At 38.9% G+C, this 22,474-nt stretch overlaps 1 protein-coding gene across 1 annotated transcript in view; it reads left to right on the top strand.

Annotated features, from left to right (window-relative positions):
* Window positions 1-17,933, top strand: part of LOC311290837 (interferon-induced very large GTPase 1-like) — a 56,956-nt gene extending 39,023 nt beyond the window's left edge. Inside the window, exon 5 of the mRNA XM_084409550.1 lies at window positions 11,025-17,933. Coding sequence (XP_084265676.1) covers window positions 11,025-15,779 — 4,755 coding nt within the window. The 3' untranslated portion in view covers window positions 15,780-17,933. The remainder of the gene's footprint in view (window positions 1-11,024) is intronic.
* The last annotated feature ends 4,541 nt before the right edge of the window (window positions 17,934-22,474 follow it).

The raw sequence follows: 22,474 nt of genomic DNA, 5'->3' as shown, positions 1-22,474 counted from the left end.
AGGTGCGCTCACCAGGGAGGAAACTACCGTCCAGCCAGGTACGAGAAGGGAGTTCCGGTGCAGACCACTCGAGGCCGAGGCTCACCGCGGCCAGCGCGAGTACTCGCATAAGCTCCTTCTCGATGCTAGCCCTTGCTGTAGGCCTACCAGCAGGAGGCGCTAGATCCTCGGAGCTCGCCCAGTCCTCGCTGCCCGAAGCTAGCAGAGAGCAGGAATCTTTCTCCCCCGACGCGGCTTCGGAAACAACTTCCTCTAATGAAGCAGCGGCAGACTGCGGGCGCTGTGCATCAGGAAGTGATTCAGGGGAAGCCGGTGAAGCAGGCGGGCGAACCGGCGAGCTTGGTCGGGCTGGAGCAGGTTCCGGGACCCGCTGCGAGCGGCGCTTCTTACGGCGCGGCAGCGCGGCGGGTATTGCAGGCTCTGAGAAAAATGCCAGGCGAGTCCTCAGAGTCACCATCGGCAGAAGCTCGCAGTGAGGGCAGCCGCCGTCAGCGAGCGCGAGCGCTGCGTGATCCTCACCCAAACAGGAGACACAGATGACATGATGGTCTCCCTCGGTGAGTGGGGCTCGGCACGAGCCGCAGGAAGGCATCTTTAGAAAGACGCAGCTCTTTTAGGGGTGAGTGTCGCAGAGCGAACACACACACACACACACACAAGAACAATAGAGTGGAAAAGGATATGGCGCCGGAAAGCGCAGCAGGTACGGCGACAGAAGGCGGCGTTGGCCAGCGGCTTCGAGGGCTCGTCCCGCTGAAATGCTTGCATCAGACGACGCGTGCTTCCTCGTGATCCAGCGATGCGAGAGCTTCGCTGAAGAGATGAAAATCAAGTGAAAATCAAGTGAATCAGCCTTTTCGAGCTCCTTTTATATATCCCGTTTTGGCGGGAAGTGGCAAGCGCCCTCATTGGCCTGACGTCACTTCAGGCCTCGCTCGATAGGCTTATGCAGTTGCCGCAGAACAGACAATAAGCGAACAAGCCGTCTCGCCCATAGCTGTGTGCTGCTGCAACGCGCTTTACAATTATGGAAAATTAAGGATAATTTTTTGCTTCAGTATTTCGTGAAAAAAGAGTTTTCCCGTAGCGTTTTTACAAACGCAGTACGAGAGGACTCTCGTAAGAGAACTAGGATGGTTCACAACACAAACGTCCGTGTCCTCGTCTGATTCAGAGATTTCGTCCAGGAGAAATTGGCATCGTTTAAATTCTTTGCAGCAGACGGACTCTATCTCTGTGTTCGTAGTTGCATAGTGAGATCACCGGCGCCACCAGTCCGCCCCCAGCTCGAGCCAGTCTGGGCTTGTCGTCCGCGACAGGCAGGTCTTCTGCCTCGGCTGCTCTTCGCTATGCGGCTCGTAAAGATGGCCACAACTACCTGATTCGAGCATCAGACTTCCGAAATCCTCTTCTTCTACATCATATTGAGTAACGTTACCCTCCGCTATTGTCAGATCTTCACAGCTGGCTCCACAGTGCCTGTTAGCTTAGCTTCCAAACAAGATGGAGGATATTGCTTTTAGTTTCAGAAAGTGAAGTCCCACCCACTGATCTGTAATAGGCCTGTAGCGTGAGCGGGTCCCGCCCCCTGGAATAATAAAGAGCTAGTGTTTGTAGTCTCTACACTTTTCAATGAAATGTGACTTCCTGCTTATTATGACGCAAAATGATGATTTTTACGTCATAATAAGCAGGAAGTAAAACACTTAAATCCTTATTTCTCCCATCTCAGGAAAAAATGAACGAAAAATCCACGTTTATTATAATATATGACTGGGTTTCTAACAATACAAAGCTTAATGCAAATGGGTGAAGTGTCCCTTTAAAGGTCCCTAACCCAGCCAGCACAGCCATGTGGGGCCCAAATGGGTTTGACCTGGGCTGTCTAACTGGGACCCAGCCAGTTTTGCACCCAGTTTCCATGTAGGCCCCACATGGGTTTGCCCAGATGAAATGAACACTGCTTAGTGTGCACACTACAGGCTGTTTAATGTAACACTTAATCTGTGGGAGGTAATGAGATAATGAAGTGATTGAATAATGATTGTGCATTAATGATGAACATGCTGTTAACAAGCAGAATCACTGAAGGAAAGAGAAACACAAGAACTACTTCCAGCCACAGCCTTGGATGAAATCAACTGAAGATAAAATACATTAAATCTCTCAAGATCTGATTAAACAACTCCACAAACAGCATTACAAGCTTCACTTATTACTAACCAGACTGACTTTATTTCTGTCAGAAATCTACAGAAGTTCTTATTAAGAATTAACAGAGGTTTAGATGTTGATTACTTATTTGAAAGTAATAGTTTGGTTTGATGTTACCATTGTGGCGATCAGTGTGTGCTTTAGTCAGGCTCTTGACTTTTGAACATTAGTTTTTCTCAGGCAGCTGTGTCTGTTTGTTATGGTGAGAACAGCAAGAGAAAATATAATCAGATGCTGTAAGCTGTTTGATGATAAGAATTAGTGGTGGAAATTTTTATTCTTTCCAGAGACTCGTTCATTTTCAGTTCGTTCACCAAAATGATTCGTTCACTGATTCGTTCAGTGATAATTTCTTCATATTACATATATACTGCAGCAGGTGGCGAAAAAGAGTGTCTTTTATGCTGTTTTAACGAACGTATCTACTTGTTAAAAAAAAAAGTGATTTGGCTTTGTTAAAATGTGTGCCTTATGTACTAAATTAATAACATAAGTATAAATAAGGTTTTCTTGCATAATTAACATTTTTTTATTGTTTAGTCAGACATACACATTCATAAATCTGGGATTATATTAAACGTTGATGTTCTGCCTGTTGAATATGAATATAAACAATTATATGTGCACACCTATAACTGCGCTTTGAATGAGATTGAATCACATGCTAAATGACCGATCTACCCAGTACTCTCATTCACGAACGAAAGTACCAGTTAGTTCAATTCGTTCACGAACGAGATCTCTCTCTCTCGTTCAGACTCAAAACAGAGCGATCTCAGTCAGTGATTCGTTCAGTAGATCCAACCAAATACATGCCCCTTCACAGCCCGAACTGAAATGCTATTTGCTGACGTTACGCAAATGAGACCTAACCAATACTGTCATATTTTTTTTGGTTTGTTTTAGTTTTTAGAGAAGTGCATATGACATGAATAAAATGTAATGAATTGATTTTTGATAATACTGTACAAAATTAACACAAGTAGTCAAGTAAATTTTTCAAAGTGCAAAATACCACAAAACTAAGACTAAAACACACAAACAAAATCTAAGAAAAGCAGGTAAGGAGAAGTGTAAATTTAAATCAAGTAAACAGTCAAGTGCACCCCCCTTAGCTCAAACCAAGTAAAAAATGACGATGTTAATTTGTCTTTGTTTTCAATAGCTTATGTTATTAACCTGTTTTCATTACAATGGTAAAGTGTAAATTTGTTTCTTTGATGCAAACACACAAACCTAGCACTATCGGTTCGCCATCATTATCGTTGAAACAACTGGTTATTTTCGTTCATGAACGACATGTACCAGTTCGTTCCACTCGTTCACACTGATCACTCTCTCGTTCAGACTGACTCAAAAGCAACTCGGTCACAGTCAGTGAAGGGCGTATTCGTTCACTACATCCAACAAATCACATGCTCTGTCACATCTCATACTCAAAGGCTATTGGCTCGAGGTTTATTCTTTGACAGGTTGAAAACACCGGTTCACTGAGCTGCGCATGCGCTGCTAATAGCGCCACGCTGCTGTGGAGGGAGGGATTTCACATTTCAGTGAACGAGAAATATGAGTCAATGGATTACGTGAACGAGAACGATTCGTTCACCTAAAGGATTCGTTCAAAAAGAACGATTCGTTCACGAATGTAACATCACTACCACCGATGGCCAAAAGAAAGAAAGGCCGCGAACTGGACGTTCTTTTAAATTGAGATTCAAGCAGCCAATCAGGGCTGGCTCTACATACACTCTCAGAAAATAAAGTACATAATTGTACCTTTAGGGGTACTTGTCACTGGGGCTGTACCCTCAAGGGTACAATATTGGACCTTAACCTTTAAAAGAAATGGTACATATATATAACTTATAATGCTTTTTGATGCTCAAAAAGTTACATGGTTATGTTTTGACCTAATCATAATTTGATCTGATTCACTGAACTCATTTAAAGTCTAGTCTTAGACTTAAATGTTTATTATGGCATCACTGTGATTCTACAACAAAAGATTTTAAGCATTTTCAATATAATCTAAATATTCATAAAAGTTGTTCTGATCAAAAGACTTTGAAAGGTCCATTATGTAGACACACAGACATCAATAATCAGCCTGTGAATTTCAACAATGGTGACAATAATAAAGCATGTTGCACTGGCTGCCACCAATCACAACTCATTCATGGCTCCCATCATGCATTGCGGTATGAATAAATTATGATCTGAATTGTCTATGTTATTTCATTTCCCTAACTGAATATTCTTTTTGTCACCATTGTTGAGATTCATAGGCTGAATCTTGATGTTTGTGTGTGCCTAAAAGAAAGATTTGTTTTATCAGAACAACTTTTAAGAAATCCTTTAGATTATTTCATAACTTCTGGATCTTATGCTGTAGAATCACAGTGATGCTGTGATCAACAATAAACATTTAAGTCTGAGATTAGACATTAAATGAGTTCAGTGATTCAAGCAATTTATGATTATGTCAAAACATAACCAACACCACCTGGTCAACTTTTGTCTTTGTTCATCTGAGAGTTATAACTCAGATACATCAGCCAAACAAAATCTAATGTTAACAGTTTAAGGGTCAAGAGCCCAACTAAAGCAAACACTGATCACTATAACGGTGTCTTAAAAAATGATATTTTCTCCTTCTGTGATTCTGCTTGTTAACATCAGGTGTCTTCAAAAATGGCCAATCATCACTCAATTAATCACTTAATTAGATCATTAACTTTAACAATCTTGATTGTTAATTTTACATTCATATTTTAACACTTTAACACTCTTGTGTCTGGTGCCAAATAAACTCCCAGGAGAGTTCATTTAACACTGGAGTTTTTGCTGTGTTCAATATTTATCGTAAACGAACCGTACCAGAGTTTGTTTGGAACCGTACCGAGACCACCTCTTCAGATGGGTCTCGGTTCGATTGTTTGGTCCGCACCCGAGTTCGATTGCTGTATTCACACCTGCCCAAAAGGTCCGCACCAAGGGGGGAAAGGAACTAGAGTTCGATTCAATCGAACCAAATGAGGCAGGTGTGAATACAACTTTACTTATACTCTCAGGCCTTCCAAGATGTAGGGGGACTTTTTGTCTTCAGTAGAACAGTAAAGAAGATTTTGGGCTGAAATCGTGATGTTTGGTTATTCATAAAATGCAAGTCAACGGCTACTGGCAGTTTGAGTCCAATCATATCAGGCAACACAAAAATTGATACCTGTGGCCCCTAACAATATGTGACAATATAGTTTGTTTCAATGAACTGCTTCAAATAACTGATTCACCAGTTTATTTACGTCAGTGGTTCTCAATTCCAGTCCTCGTGACCCACTGCTCTGCACATTTTGTATGTCTCTCTTATCTGACACACTCAGTTCAGTTAATGGAGTCTCTCCTAATGAGCTGATGATCTAGTTCAGGTGTGTTAAATAAGGGAGACATACAAAATGTGCAGAGCAGTGGGTCACGAGGACTGGAATTGAGAACCACTGATTTACGTTATCATGCAATGACAATCTAAAGGACAATCTACTTTGAGTGCAACTAAAACGAGCCAATGCACATTGGCATGTGATAATTGCATCAGCTGCACTGCATCACGGCACGCACATATAATGAGCAGCAGTCGTTTTTACATTATACGCCGATTTCCCCCTGTGAAACGGGCCATTGCTATGCAACTGGGCTCTAACTGGAGGTGATTGCTCTTCAGGAGACAGTGACCGCACCGCACCGCTCCTTACCGCACCTTGAGGAGGGCCGGGTGGAGAATCTTGTGTTCCGTTTTGTTTCTCTTCCGCCACTGGTCAGTGGCACCCAAATTCTCAATAAAAGAGCAATTTCTCTCAGCCACCAAGCCTTCTCACGCACCCTCTGCCCAACCGGGGAACCAGGTAAGTGTTTCTGCTGTGCCCCACTGGGGCTGCCAGGTCACTGACTCGGCTTCGTTTCTTGCACAGACTGATTGTTACGTATCATACAAACTCAGTATATCGTCAGGAGCCATGGGTATTCATTTTGTGTTTTGACTCCAGAGGTGGGAGTAAGTCACACATGTTGACTTGCTTGAGACTTGAAGGTTAAGACTTGAGACTTGTGACTTCATGTGTTCATGTGTGACTTACTCCCACCTCTGTTGAAAAGTAAAGATGAGTCCAAAATAACTCCAAGGTTCCTCACATGGTCTTTAACGTTAGATGCTAACGGGCCTAGTTCGACGGCTAGGCCAGGTAAGCGGGATAAGGAAGAGCCAAGAACCAAGACTTCCGTGTTGCTCTCATTTAATTGTAAAAAGTTATTGGCCAGCCAATGTTTGATATCCTTAAAACAATTCAAGGCATTGTCAGAGTTGCAATTTTTGTCTATACTCACAGGAAAATAGAATTGAGAATCATCGGCGTAGCAGTGATATGATACACTATATTTCTGAAAGATCAAACTCAGGGGAAGCATGTACAATGAGAATAACAAGGGTCCCAAGATTGACCCCTGAGGGACACCACATACTAGCGGAGACGAGGCAGAAGAAAATTGGGCCAAGTTCACAGAAAAAGTCCTTTCTTTTAAATAGGAAGAAAACCACTGCAGGGTTTTCCCCTGGATGCCCACCATATATTCTAGACGTTTTAACAGAATATCATGGTCAATTGTATCAAACGCCGCACTGAGATCTAACAAAACTAGGACAACAGGTGATCCTGAATCAATAGAGAGTAAGATATCGTTTGTGACCTTCAGTAGTGCAGATTCAGTGCTGTGCAAACATCTAAAACCAGACTGAAATGTATCCAAAATGTTAAATGTATTTAAATAGGAGTTGAGCTGGGAATAAACAGCTCTCTCCAAGATTTTAGACATGAGAGGCAGTTTGGAAATAGGTCTGTAGTTATCATGTATTGCCGGATCCAGATAAGGTTTTTTCAACAGGGGATGTATAATTGCATGTTTGAAACTGCTAGGAACAACACCACTTGCTAGAGAGCTGTTGACTATCGCGGTTACATTGACACTGAGAGTCATAAAAACCTCTTTGAAAAGACGTGGGGTAAGGGAATCCAGCTTCCCAGCCAGCACAGCCATGTGGGGCCCAAATGGGTTTGACCTGGGCTATCTAACTGGGACCCAGCCAGTTTTGTCCTCGGTTTCCATGTAGGCCCCACATGGGTTTGCCCAGATGAAATGAACACTGCTTAGTGTGCACAGTACAGGCTGTTTAATGTAACACTTAATCAGTGTTGGAGGTAATGAGATAATTAGGTGATTGAATAATGATTGTGCATTAATGATGAACACCTGCTGTTAACAAGCAGAATCACTGAAGGAAAGAGAAACACAAGAACTAGGCCTACTTCCAGCCACTGCCTTGGATGAAATCAACTGAAGATAAAATACATTACATCTCTCAAGATCTGATTAAACAACTCCACAAACAGCATTACCAGCTTCACTTATTAGAAACCAGACTGACTTTATTTCTGTCAGACATTGATTACTTATTTGAAAGTAATAGTTTGATTTGATGTTACCATTGTGGCGATCAGTGTGTGCTTTAGTCAGGCTCTTGAGTTTTTAATATTAGTTTTTTTTTCTCTGGCAGCTGTGTCTGTTTGTTATGATTAGAACAGCAAGAGAAAATATGATCAGATGCTGTAAGCTGATTGATGATAAGAATATAATCATCATATAGTAGCTTAACTCATTGATTATTTGTGAGGTTTATACGGGTAGTATGTTATTAATTTTGTTTTGTTGTTGTGATTCTACAGCAAGAGATCCAGCACAGTTTAATCAGAACATCAAATGATTTTTAAAACACCATTTACACATGTTGGACTACTGAAAGTTCCACTTGCACAGAGACATCAAGAATCAGCATATGAATCTCAACAATGGTGACATTCATACTGCAATGCATTCTGGGTGTATCATACGAAACTTATCCATGGCTCCCAGAATGCATTGCACCATGAAGCATGTCACCATTGTTGAGTTTCATATGCTGATTCTTGATGTCTGTGTGTGAGTAAGATTAGGAGTAGGCCAAAATATGTAAATAGTATGTTAAAAATAATAGACGTTCTAATTAAATTATATTATTCTCTCGTTGCAGAATCACAACAATAAAACAAAATGAATAACATAAACCTCACACATAATCAATGAGCTAAGCCACTATATGATGATTATATTCTTATCATCAATCAGCTTACAGCATCTGATCATATTTTCTCTTGCTGTTCTAATCATAACAAACAGACACAGCTGCCAGAGAACAACTAATGTTAAAAAGTCAAGAGCCTGACTAAAGCACACACGGATCGCCACAATGGTAACATCAAATCAAACTATTACTTTCAAATAAGTAATCAACATCTAAACCTCTTCTTAATTCTTTTCTGTAGACGTCTGGCAGAAATAAAGTCAGTCTAGTTACTAATAAGTGAAGCTGGTAATGCTGTTTGTGGAGTTGTTTAATCAGATCTTGAGAGATGTAATGTATTTTATCTTCAGTTGATTTCATCCAAGGTTGTGGCTGGAAGTAGTTCTTGTGTTTCTCTTTCCTTCAGTGATTCTGCTTGTTAACAGCAGGTGTTCATCAATAATGCACAATCTTTATTCAATCACTTAATTATCTCATTACCTCCAACACTGATTCAGTGTTACATTAAACAGCCTGTACTGTGCACACTAAGCAGTGTTCATTTCATCTGGGCAAACCCATGTGGGGCCTACATGGAAACCGAGGACAAAACTGGCTGGGTCCCAGTTAGATAGCCCAGGTCAAACCCATTTGGGCCCCACATGGCTGTGCTGGCTGGGTTATAACTTGAACACTTCAGCTTGGATACTATATCCGCTATTTGTTCTGATGTAACAGGTTCAAAGTTTGTCAAAGAGCTAGATACTGGAGTAGTTTGTGTTTGATCAATCTGAACAGGTACGATTTCTCGTTTGATTAACTTAATTTTGTGAATAAAGGAGTGTAAAAATAATTCACAATTCTCTGGTGTGGCATCTAGAGCAGTATTTTCCTTTGGATTTAAGACTGAATTTATTGTCTTGAACAAAACTTTTGGTCTATTTGCATTTTCAGTGATCACTGTAGAAAAATAATTGGCTTTTGCATCCTTTACAGCTCTCTGATAATTTGTTAAACAATCCTTTAGGATACCATAAGAGACTTGAAGCTTGTCTCGTTTCCATTTTCGCTCAGCTTTTCTGCACTCTTGCCTGAGAGCGCGAGTTGCATCATTTAACCAAGGCTGAGAAACAATCTTAGCCCTCCTAAGCTTAAGTGGAGCGACATTGTCAAATGTGAATGTACAAGACGCATTAAAAGCTTCAACCAAGGATTCTGTGTCAAGCCCAGTTGATACATCATTTGAACAATGCATTAAATAAAATTCTGAAAAAAGATTGGCAGTAGACGAGTGAATGGACCTAGATTTACATAGAGGCTGAGCATATGTAGGGCGGGAGCACGTGGACACAGACTCAAATATTATTGAATAATGGTCAGAGATGCCAGTGTCAATAATCTCTAAGTTTAACACAGAGAAACCATACGATAATACCAGATCTAAAATGTGACCCTTATTATGAGTAGGATAAGTGACATATTGCACAAAATTTAATGACTCAGTAAGCAAAATGAATTCATTTACCAGAGGTTTTGATGGGCAACATACATGAATGTTAAAATCCCCATGGATGTGGAGTCTGTCGCCACGAGAAACAAGTCCAGCGAGGAAGTCCGAAAATTGTTGCATAAAGTCCTTGTTAAATTTTGGAGGTCTGTAGACGAGTGCGCAGAAAAGAGGACCCATGAAATCGATTTTTAACAGCTGTGCCTCGAAACTGGAATATGAATCCATAGGCAGCCTTTTACATTTAAAAGAGTTTTTAAAAATAGTAGCAACACCACCACCGCGTCCTGTGGACCGTGGAGAGTTCAGAAAGTTGCAGCCCGGCGGGGTCAATTCACTGAAAGCCATTTGTTCACCGTGATTTATCCACGTCTCAGTGATGAATAAAAAGTCCAGAGATTGTGAAATAAAAAAGTTATTGAGAATAAAAGACTTGTTCAATATTGAACGAGTGTTAATGAGAGCCATTTTAATGTTGACGCTCTCCGTGTTGTTCTGGGGAAGAGATGTCCGCTTCAGTGCGCAGAGGCCGCCACCCCGCTTCAGATTACTTTCGGCAGTTTGTGAGCGCCGGTATGAAGACCAGATGACTGGTATTTCGTTGTTATCAGGGTAGTCAGACTGTGATTTGTAAAGGTATCGGCGCTTTGATCCTCGATGAACATAACGGCGGCGTGCGATTCCAAGTGCAGCGCAATGATTGTACACTCCGTCTGGCAGACGATACGAGGCGTTCAAGCTCCATAACTCCAAAGAAGAGTAGAATAGGACCATATCAGGCAAGTAAGGAGTTCTCTGTTGAGATTGACGAGGACAGATGGCAAAATTCCAAAAAACCAGAAGAAGCAGCAGGAGACAAATCATTCTCAACGCGTCTTTCAGAGAGGTTCGGATTTAAATTCCAAACGCTCTCGTCCCCCGTTGATGTTAACAAGGAAACATGCAGCCTAGATCCAAAAAAATAAAAAAATAAAAATTCTGTGGAAAAGATTTAGGTTTAACTTGAGAACCCGAAAGAGCAGCGGCAGACAAACACGCCAGCGTGCACTCGTAACGGAAGCGGAAGTGCAAGTGTATGGGCCTGGAGGTCATACAAGTAAATGTAATGCTGAAATGCAGAAATACAAGTAAATGTAATGCTGTTTGTTTATTCAACAGGGAAAAAACAAAAACTTTGGAACAACAGGAGTCGGATCAGATCAACACCAACAACAGGAAAAGACTAAAAAACATTTATTTCACAGACTTAATCTGGAAGACAGGGATTACAAAAAACTGAGAGCTGCAGATGTTCTTCAGATAACCAAACATTCATTAGAGTCCCATGAGTCTTGTGCTGAAGAGGAGCTGATTCAGACTTTTATACTAAAACTACTGATGATGAACTACAGAGCAAGATACATTAAAACTACTGAGACTAATGAACAGGATCACACACAACAAAGAGACAGTGATTCTTGTGAAGATGAGGATGATTTTTTTGATGATTTTAAGGAGATACCTTTATCAAAAACAAGTCTGTCTGAGGGAATTGACCCGATGGATGTTCAGATGGCTGTGTTTCATTGTGCTGATGGTTTCCTGAAGCAGCTGATGGTCACTAAACTGTCCCAGTGTCAGTACGCTCTGCCTCTGCTTGTTCCTGATCCATTCACACAACAGATTGAGTTTCCTCTCTGGACATTCAGACAAATCAACAAGTGCTGGAAGAAGAGAAACACCAACTATGAAATCATCAGTCAAACCAAGCCAATCTACAAAGCAGAAACTCCAATGGTGTTTTTCTTCAGGTTTGGCTCCGTGTCTTCATCCAAGTCTGAGCTGATGAACAGTCTGATCAATGAGAGACACAAGACGTTCTTTCACAGGAACTGCCCAGGCAGCAGCAGATCCAGAGTCCTGATGGATGGAGTGGTGGAGATCGCCTGGTTCTGCCCCTCTGGGAAAAACATGGATAAATTCAATGACTGTGTTGCGTTCTGTAATCTACACGGTGATGCAGGAGACCATGAGAAACAGCTGCAGATCCTCACTGAAATGGCCACAGTCAATGTTGTTCTTCTACCACAACTGGACAGGAAAGACAGACATGCAGCAAAAATACAATCCCTTTTCAGTAACAGAAAGCCACGCATTTGTATATTTACTGAAGATGAATCTGTATTATCTGAGCCAAAGAAAGGGAAATTCAAAATTGGTCTCAAAGACAGAAATCAGTCAGAAGTATCTGAAGAACTCAGAAGAGCGATACAAAAGTGTCTCTCAGAATCATCTCGCTCTTTCAGACTTAAAGATGTGGCCAAACCTCCAGACACCAAAGTAGATGAGGAAGATGATGAAGACTGCAAGAGAGGTAGAGAAGCAGCACAGCAGATGATGAATTTACTGAAGGAGAAAAATCTGACAGAAATCAAAGAATCATTTCTACCCTGTCAAGGGAAACTGTGGCATCAGTGGAGTCAGATGAACAAAGAACTACATCGACCTCAAGGAGAAAATATAGAAAAGCTAACAAGTGGGAAAGAAACAGAGATGAAGATAATCCGTGAAAAACAGCATGGATGTGACATTGGCAGTTTTATGAAGAAATTCATTAAAGAAATGAACTCAAATGCTAAACATGAGAAGATGTTTTTTCTCAAATGGCTCAGAATCCTCCTGGATGAACACACATCAGCTGACCTTTCTGCTCTACTCCACAAGTATGATGAAACATGGTCAGAAGTCTTAGAACTGAAAGACCGTAATAAACCTGAAGAATATAAAGCTAAACAAAAAGACCTTGAGAAATTATCTGACGATCTTCAAGCTGCAACTTTTGGTTTGGAGCACATCATGAGGGAGATTGGTCAGATCTATGAATCATGTTCATCTGTGAAGAAGAACAAGAAAGGCCTGCAGTTTGACTTCTCTTCTCTCCCGAGTCTTGCAGCAGAGATAATGATCTCTGGATTTCCACTGGAGCTGATGGATGGAGATGCTGCTCATGTTCCTGTGATCTGGGTCTCTGCTGTTATAGATGAACTCATCCAGAAACTGGGAGACCAGAGAGTCTTTGTGGTGTCAGTTTTAGGGCTTCAGAGCTCTGGGAAATCCACCATGCTGAACGCCATGTTTGGGCTCCAGTTTGCCGTCAGTGCTGGCAGGTGCACCAGAGGAGCTTTCATGCAACTGGTCAGAGTCTCAGACGAGATGAAACCACAGATGAACTTTGACTATATTCTGGTCATTGATACTGAGGGGCTTCGTGCTCTAGAACTGGCTGGAAGATCAACAAGAGATCATGACAATGAATTGGCCACATTTGTTGTTGGTCTTGGAAATCTGACACTGATCAACATCTTTGGAGAAAACCCATCTGAGATGCAGGACATTCTTCAGATTGTTGTTCAGGCCTTCATGAGGATGAAGAAGGTCAGACTGAATCCCAGCTGTGTGTTTGTGCATCAGAACGTTTCAGACGTCACAGCTGGAGAGAAAAACATGGAGGGAAGGAGACGTCTGCAGGAGACACTGGATGAAATGACAAAACTCGCTGCTAAAGAGGAAGTCTATGATGCAGAACGTTTCAGTGATGTCATTAGATTTGATGTTCAGAATGATGTGAAGTATTTTGCTCAGCTCTGGGAGGGAAGCCCACCAATGGCACCACCAAACCCAAACTACTGTGAGAATATACAAGAACTAAAGAAGACTATTATGTCTCATGCCTCAAACTCACATGGAATGATGCTGATAGACCTAAAAGATCGTGTTAAAGATCTCTGGGAGGCTTTACTGAATGAACGATTCGTCTTCAGCTTCAGAAATTCTCTGGAGATTTCAGCCTACAGGAAACTGGAGACCGAATACAGCAAGTGGACCTGGAGTCTTCGCAGTGTCATGATGGAAACTGAGAACAAACTACACAACAAAATAGAAAATGAACAAATTCACAAGGTTGAAGAAACTGATCTTCAAAGAGAACTGAAGAAGAAAAGTGAAGAAGTGAAAAAATCAATGACAGAATTCTTTGAGAAAGATAAAGATAAACATATACTGATTCACTGGAAAACATCATTTGAAAACAAAATCAAAGATCTTCAGGAAAACATTGTGAGAGAAACAAAGAGGAAATTAAATGAGATTATTCAGCAGCGAGACCTGAAGAAAAAGATTGATGCTCAGAGAATAAATCATGAAAACACTCTCTATGAAAAGAGCAAAGAATTTGCCTTGAAACTAAAAGACAAATCAAAAGATAAAGAAACACTGAAGAAAGAGTTTGATTTGTTTTGGGAAGCGAGTGTGAGGAAGATAATCACAGACAATCCTCCAATCAAAGAGATTGATGTAATGAGAGATGTGAGAAAGATCCTCAGTGACATCTGTGAAAGTGCACCTGTAGATCACTGGAGGGAGAGCAGAGATATATTCTCTGTACACAGATATTCTAATTATGTAAAGTTAAAGAAATCCAGTGGATTTGGAGGATTTGTTAAAAATGCCATTAGATCAGTTCAAGGGATGTCTAAAGAAGATGAAGATCAAATAAGATCATTAGTCACAAATGTTTCTGAGCAAACATACAAAGAGATTCAGTCATTTAACATTTCAAAGATGGGCTACAACATCAGCTGCATTCAACGGCTCATAGATTACATCAAGGCAAGAGTGATAGAACATCAGGAAGGATCAGTGAAATATGTGTTCAAGAATGAATTCTTCATGGATTTGGTGTATTGCATCTGTAAGAGATCAAAGAAGATGATCACTGATCAACACAGAAAGTTCAGAGAAGCAAATGATCCAGTGATATATGTTGAGAAGAAGAGAGAAGAGTACTATAGTATTTTCCAAAAATACATTCAAGGAGCAACATCAGCTGCCATTTTTGGTGAGATCATCTGTCAGAAACTGAAAGAGCCCATTGAGCAGAGCGTCTACAAGAAGATTGCCAAAGATCTGAGAGATGAAATGAAAGCAAACTGTGAATCACTGAATGGAAACAGATCAAATCTGGAGAAACACATCCTGAAGACAATGGCAGAAGAGGAGGATTTTAACAAATACATGAAATACATTCATAATCCCAGAGATCACTTCAAGAGTTTCATCAGAGATGAAGTCAGTCGTTACATCACTGATAAGTTCAGTGTCAGTGTTTTACCCGAGATGAAGGAGAACATTAAACTCCTGCAACAGAAGATCATGAAAGCGGCACATGAATCTACTGAACATGTTGAAGAGAACAGAGGGGATGTTGGTCTGTGGTTGAAGAGTTTCACACAGAAGCTCTCAGATGAGCTGATCTTCTCTGAAAAAGACCTCAGTGGAGTGAAAAATGATGACGTTGATGATTTCAACCTCCTAGAAGATGTGATAAGAGACAAACTTCCTGCTATAATGGCTGACATCAGCAGTAGATTCAACACAGAGACATTTCCAGTAAAGCTGGACAATAAATTCAGGCCAGATGAGCTTCTGATTGATCACTTCTGTCAGTGCTGTTGGGTTCAGTGTCCGTTCTGTAAAGCCATCTGCACCAACACCATAGAAGACCATGATGAAGAACACAATGTTACTTTCCACAGAGTGAAAGCAGTGAAAGGTTCGGCTTTCAGGGGTACAACAAACTTCTGTGTTTGGATCTGCACATCATCTGTAGCAAGCAACGATCGATCATTTTATCCCAATGATTCAGATGATACAGTCCGATATAGAGATTACAGAACAGCAGGAGAAAGGTTTGCTAAATGGAGCATCAGCACTGATCTCTCTGAACTGCCCTACTGGAAGTGGTTTGTGTGCAGATTTAAGGAAGATCTGGAAAAATACTACAGTAAAACATTTGAGGGGAGTGGTGGTGAGATTCCAGATGAATGGAGAAAATACTCAAAACTTGAAGCTATTGAGAGTTTACAATACATGTAAGGAAGCAGATAAAGAAAGAGACTCTTGTCTCTTCTCAGATTTATTAAGAAATGAGTTTCTCTGACATTCATCAGTGAGAATCTGAGCTCATCCACACCTCAGAAGATCAGAGCTTCATCAAATACACCAGAAGAGAGTTAAAGACAAGATTCAGTTCCTCATACATTATCTGAACTACAAAACAACATATTTATGAACAAATGCCTAAATGATAAAGCTCAAAAGTCTAATTAAAGAATGTATTCATTCAGAGTGAAGCGATTAATGTAACTTCATATAGAAAAGACAGAATTTCACTAGTTTCTGGCAGTTGGCTTCAGATCTGCACTCCAAGACTCGCTGTCTTCAATGACCTTTGAACTTCCGCTTCTGTGAACACATGCTTCAAAACAGAAATAGAGTGCAATTACAGTGGACTGTACTAATGTTAAAACTAGGTTTATACTTGCACCCGAAATCCATCTGCCCACGACGATACAGACCTGAGACACGAGGAAAGGCTCCCTCTCTGAAATGACTTTGAGCGTTCACCCCATTAACCAGCCAATACTCTCAAGCTATCTTTCCTCTCACCTTGTAGCATCTCAATGGAGGGGGGATATATGGACTTACTGAATAACTCAGGAGAGTAGTTTATATAGGGGTGCATGTGTCTTTGATTTATGACCTTTTATGACCAGGTGTGTGTTTGTGACCTTTTACATTTACATTTTACATTTATTCATTTAGCTGACGCTTTTATCCAAAGCGACTTACAATTGCTATATATGTCAGAGGTCGCACGCCTCTGGAGCAACTAGGGGTTAAGTGTCTTGCTCAGGGACACATTGGTGTCTCACAGTGGATTCGAACCCGGGTCTCTCACACCAAAGGCATGTGTCTTATCCGTTGCGCCACACCACCCCTTTTGACCTTCCATTTCCTGAGTGTTTGTGTTTATGACCCCAATCTGTTGTGTGATAAGGAAAGTGAATGGGTTTTTTTCAGGTTTTCTTTTTATTGTTGGGAAAAAAAGATGATTCAGAGTGTAAATAGTTTAAACGAGAGTAAAAGAGTGTGACGAATAAAAGTTTTAAGTTAATTTAATCTTAATATTTTCATACTTTTATTTCGAGGAACTCCGGTGAGTGTTTTGTTACTCTGTTGTTGGTCTGTAATCAGTAAATGTGTTCAATTAATGATTTACGGTAAGAAATATGATTGATAACTAACTGATGATGAGTGAATATTGAAATATGCATGTTGTGACGAAGAGATAAAGGATAGTTTTGTCATTAAACCAATCGGAGTTGAATCCAATGTGATGTTAAAATCAACTGCGTCACATGCTAATTAATGTTCATTGGTTCGTGTGATGACAGTTTGAAATTGTTAATTAACTCTGGGGATATATTGTTGTAAAAGAATCAGAGTATGTGATTTGATGAATATGTATGTATGACATTCAGTAGTTTCATTTAGTGTTTGAGTCATACAATAACAATATGTCAGACATTGCTCTGTTTAATGTTGATTTAGTGGGTATATTCTCCCAGGATTTTCTTTGTAAAACAAGTAAATGAGTTAATAAGCAGTTAAAAAAAGAAAAGTGAAAGATCTGAAATTTCATGTGATTTATATCTGTTCTCAATTCAGATGAAGTGAATGTGAATGAGTGACAAGTTCTCTGCATTATGCAGGTATTTTTTCTATTTTTATTCTTGTTTCCTGTTGATGTGTACTTCTTGAGTTGACCGTGGACGAGTGAACGGCGAGCTAACAGTGCCTAGTTGATGTCACAACGCGTCTTTCTCTGGAGCGAGCTGAGTATCCTTAACCTTGAGTGAAACGTGAAAGTATACCATTTTAAAAAGGATAACTTTTTCTGTCACATGCTTCTGCTTCTATTTTTTCTACTTCAATACTTATTTCCTGAAAGGATAAGACTTTATTAAAAGAAAAAGAAAAACACAAGGAAAAGACTTTTTAAACTGTATTTGGGGAACCAATTATTTTATTTGTCATACCAAACAGGCCTGATTGTATTTCTTTTTAGTTCTATTGATTGTATTTTTTCAGTTCTATTGATTGTATTTTTTCAGTTCTATTGATTGTATGTTTACAAATTTGAACTGGTACCAATACAATAAATTCTCTTTTCTTTTTTCACAAGTTGAAGTGAAATCGCTGTGTCAAATCCTCCTTACGAACTTAGACGTTAACTATATTGTAACGCAACTGTCCCCATTCAACCGGATCAGTTAATTTAGAACCCTACACTGGAGTGATACAACGGGTTACATAAAACATATGGAAATAGTAGATATATGAAATAAGATAACATTTTATATTTCTGAACAGAAGAAATATGGTTTCTTCTCAGTCAGTGGTTTTTGTTTTCGGAATGCAACAAGCCATAATGTCTATGTGAAAATGAAATGATAAACAAGAGAATGAGAAGGCGTAGCGCCAAACATTAGTCCCAAACTGATGAGAGATATCTTCTTGTGGTGCGTAGATTCAAAAGGAAATCAAAAATAAGAAAAAAAGATTAAAAATTAAATGATACAAATGATTTTAGAGAAATAAGAAGCATTGCTGACAAATAAAAGCAGATAAATCAGTAGATATATGAAATAAGATGCAATTGTATTAAGCATACGTATTTTAAAGTTAGTTTTAATCTTTTAAACACAAGTTGAAACATACACAGCAAAAACTCCAGTGTTAAATTAACACTCCTGGGAGTGTATATGAGTCCACACTCAAAAGTGTGAAGTGTTAAAATATGAGTGTTAAATTAACACTCAAGAGTGTTAAAGTTAATGAGATAATTAAGTGATTAATTTAGTGATGATTGAGCATTATTGAAGACACCTGATGTTAACAAGCAGAATCACTGAAGGAGGAAATCACTAATTGTAAGTTACCATTAAAGTCAAGTCAAGTCAAGTCATCTTCATTTATATAGCGCTTTTAACAATGTAGATTGTCTCAAAGCAGCTTTACAGAGATAAATGTATAATTTAACGTAAGATTGTTTTGGCTTTATAGCGGTTCTTTAATAAAGTTATTTTCCAGCTAAAGTTAGTTTTGATTGATTCGCTTCCGTCGCAACGATCATTTGTTTTTAAATTAGGGCCGCCAAGACGACACCATTCTCTCTACACAGACTTTAGCGAACCTGTGAGAAACGCTGATGGCGTTCAGATGCGCATTAAGAACGGGTTCTATAATTATGTGCGTTTGAATATATGAAAAGTGATGGGTGTTTGCTTTAGTTGGGCTCTTGACCCTTATATGTTTACTTTAGATTTTGCTTGTCTGCTGTTATTGATTTATAACAGTCAGATGAACAAAGAGACAATGTGATCTGATGGTGTTGGTTATGTTTTGACATAATCATGTTGTGAGCTGTAAAACAAAACTTATGAGATGGCTTACCTTGTTAATTACAGCAGCTCTGTGATTCTACAGCACATGATTTTCAGTATTTTTCATATAATCCAAAAATATTTCATAATCATTTTTCTGATCAAAAGACTTTCAAATGAATTTATTTAGAAACACAGACATCAATAATCAGCCTGTGAATCTCAACAATGGTGACAATAATAAAGCATGTTGCAGTGTCTGCCACCAATCACAACTCATTAATGGCTCCCATCATGCATTGCGGTATGAATAAATTATGATCTGAATTGTCTATGTAATTTACTTTTCCTAATTGAATATTCTGCTCGTCACCATTGTTGAGATGCATAGACTGAATCTTGACGTCTGTGTGTGCCTAAAAGAAAGATTTTTTTTTTTCAAAACAACTTTTAAGAAATCCTTTGTATTATATCTAAAATTCTGGATATTTATGCAGATTCACAGTTATGCTGTAACCAACAACATAAATCTAAGTCAGAAATAAGGATCTTAATGAGTTCAGTGATCATTTTCAAATGATGATTGTCGTAATATAACCAACACCATCAGATCACTTTTTTTCTTTGTTCATCTGGCAGTTATAACTCAGATACAACAGCCAAACAAAATCTAAAGTAAATGTATAAGGGTTAAGAGCCCGACTAAAGCAAACACCCATCACCATAATGGTGGCTTACAATTTGTGATTTTCTCCTTCAGTGATTCGGCTTGTTAACATCAGGTGTCTTCAATAATGATCAATCATTACTAAATTAATCACTTAATTAGCTCATTAACTTTAACACTCTTGAGTGTTAATTTAACACTCATATTTTAACACTTTACACTCTTGAGTGTGGACTCATATACACTCCCAGGAGTGTTAATTTAACACTGGAGTTTTTGCTGTGTATGAGAACGTACCATAGCTGAAATGAGTTTAGAGAAATAAGAAGCATTGCTGACAAATAGTAAAATACTGTAAATAGTAGATAAATATAGTATATATAGTAATATAAATAGTAAATATAAGAAATAAGATGAGATGAATGAGAAACTTACCTGAGATGTGTTGAGATCCATGCAGGTCTGCTGCTAAATTGAAAATGAAGATTGTTTCCATCATGGCAGGAGCACCGGTCCCCATCCTATCTGTGTGTTGTGTTGTTGTGTATTTGGTTTGCAATCTGTTTCTGGAAGCATCAAACAATTAAAATGCAGAGTAGTCACCTCTAAAGTTTTATTATCGAGTGATCGTAAACCAGACAATACATCAATTTGACACCTTTACACTGACCAGGGCTGTAAGATCAATAGAAATAGATGTTTATCTTCAGGAAACTGTCAGGTGTCAAAACAAAATGGTCAGGAAGTTAAACATTATATACTCTTATCTATTGATTTTTATGATAAGATAAATCTTCCTTCCTTCCTGGGGCAAATGTCTCCCATCCTGTCTTTCTTGGAGAAAGTGTGAAAGAGGCACACCAAAAAAAGATCTGAGTCTTACAGGCAATGTTTGATTGTATATCAAAAAAAAAAAAAAAAATATATATATATATATATATATATATATATATTTTTTTTTTTAAACAATGTTTTAAATAACCTCTTTAATCTTATTTATTTGGACCAATTGAAAATTCAGTTTCTTTCAATTCTAATCTTGGTCCCCTGGCTGTGTACAATAATATGTTTGTGAACAACTTAGGTGTATTATTTGACAAAGAACTCAAATTTGATGAGCTAATAAATAAAGTTGTTGAATCTTTCTTTTTTAATCTGAGACTTCTAGCCAAGGTAAAGACCTTTTTTTCTTTTAATGATCTTAAGAAAATTATTCATGCCTTTTATTTTTTCACAACTCTATTGTCCATTCTTTCCTTGCTATTGCTATACTTCAATCATTTAGCTTCCATCACTTAGGCGCCTGTTATGCTTTCCTTGATTTCATCTACAGAAACCTTAGTGGGGATTCCTGTGATTACACCTCTCATCCATTTTTTATCGCCTACTACTGAGCAATTGTCTTTTTGTCCCATCAGAGATTTTAGCCCAAGAGCTTTCTTTTGTTGAATGCTATCCTTTCAAAACAGGAGCAGTTTTCCATCCTTTAACAGCTTAGCACTTTCAATGTTTCCAATCATTTCTTTTAACGCTTTGGACAGCTTTAAAGGATTCAAAAACATTACAGCTTCTGGCATTCATTTTATTATTACCTTATGTTCTTCTTTCCTCCTTCTAGTCTGATGATTTTATATCTCACTATCCGTACCAGATGCTTGGCTGACACTCTTCTTTATTTTCCGATTCTCTATTTGTTGTAAAAGCCATATTTTGGGACCCTTTGTCATAGATGCATCCTGAAATTACGGTAGATACTCTCATTGTACTTCTGCCTAATTTTCTCTCATCTTGAGGACCTCATAAGTAAAAAGTGGCTTATCTTACCCCACTCTTCCCTATCTGTTATTTATAATTCAATTTTAACAAGTAGATATGATCAGCAAAAGATACATGCCAAAAGACAAATAAAGCCAAAAATGAAAAAGGCAACAGCAACACTCGATCGATTCCCATCAATTTCTCACAGATCTCAAACTTTGACTTTTGACTTGACATTCAGTAACAGTTCCCACTATAAAACATTGAAACAATCACACTCTGTTTGCTTGACTGTGAAACTGAATGAGGCGGCAGTGACGAGCGAGTGGTGACGTCATCAGCCACAAACGGTAGATGATCAAATATGCGCCAAATACGGTTAACAACGACAAAACATCAATAAACAAACATAATCACACAAAAATAACAATAAGGATTACACGCCACTTCTCTGTATTCCAGTTGTGCTCTTTCTGCTGGTTGTGTAAAGCTGTGGTGATATGGAGACAGAAATCATTTAAGTTTATTTAGTAAAAACTGTGTGTTGTTTAAAGTTCATAGTAATTGTTCTGACTTCATGAAGCCTCATTGTTTAATGAAACATCAAACTGACTAGAACAAACTCTATGAAATGTATAAATGATACTGGATATCAAGGGCGAAACTGTTAATAATATAGACAGACAGCAGTCTCACTCAATGTCAGTCATGTGTGGGTGAAATATTATTGATTAGGCATTTAAAAGCTGTATTCAGAAAATATAAAATGGAGAGCTCAAAAGTAAATTACTAAAATAATGAACTGATTCAAGCAGAATCAGCAGAAAATAAAGGACAATAACAATGAGATGTTAATAAAATGCGTAAAGACTTTAATCAATCATTTTATGAAGCAAATACAAACATAAAGTAAAAGT

This window comes from Rutilus rutilus, assembly GCF_951802725.1.
Source record: "Rutilus rutilus genome assembly, chromosome: 1".
NCBI lineage: Eukaryota > Metazoa > Chordata > Actinopteri > Cypriniformes > Leuciscidae > Rutilus > Rutilus rutilus.
Note: the sequence above shows the minus strand (reverse complement) of the source record. Positions and strands in the feature narration are given on the sequence as shown.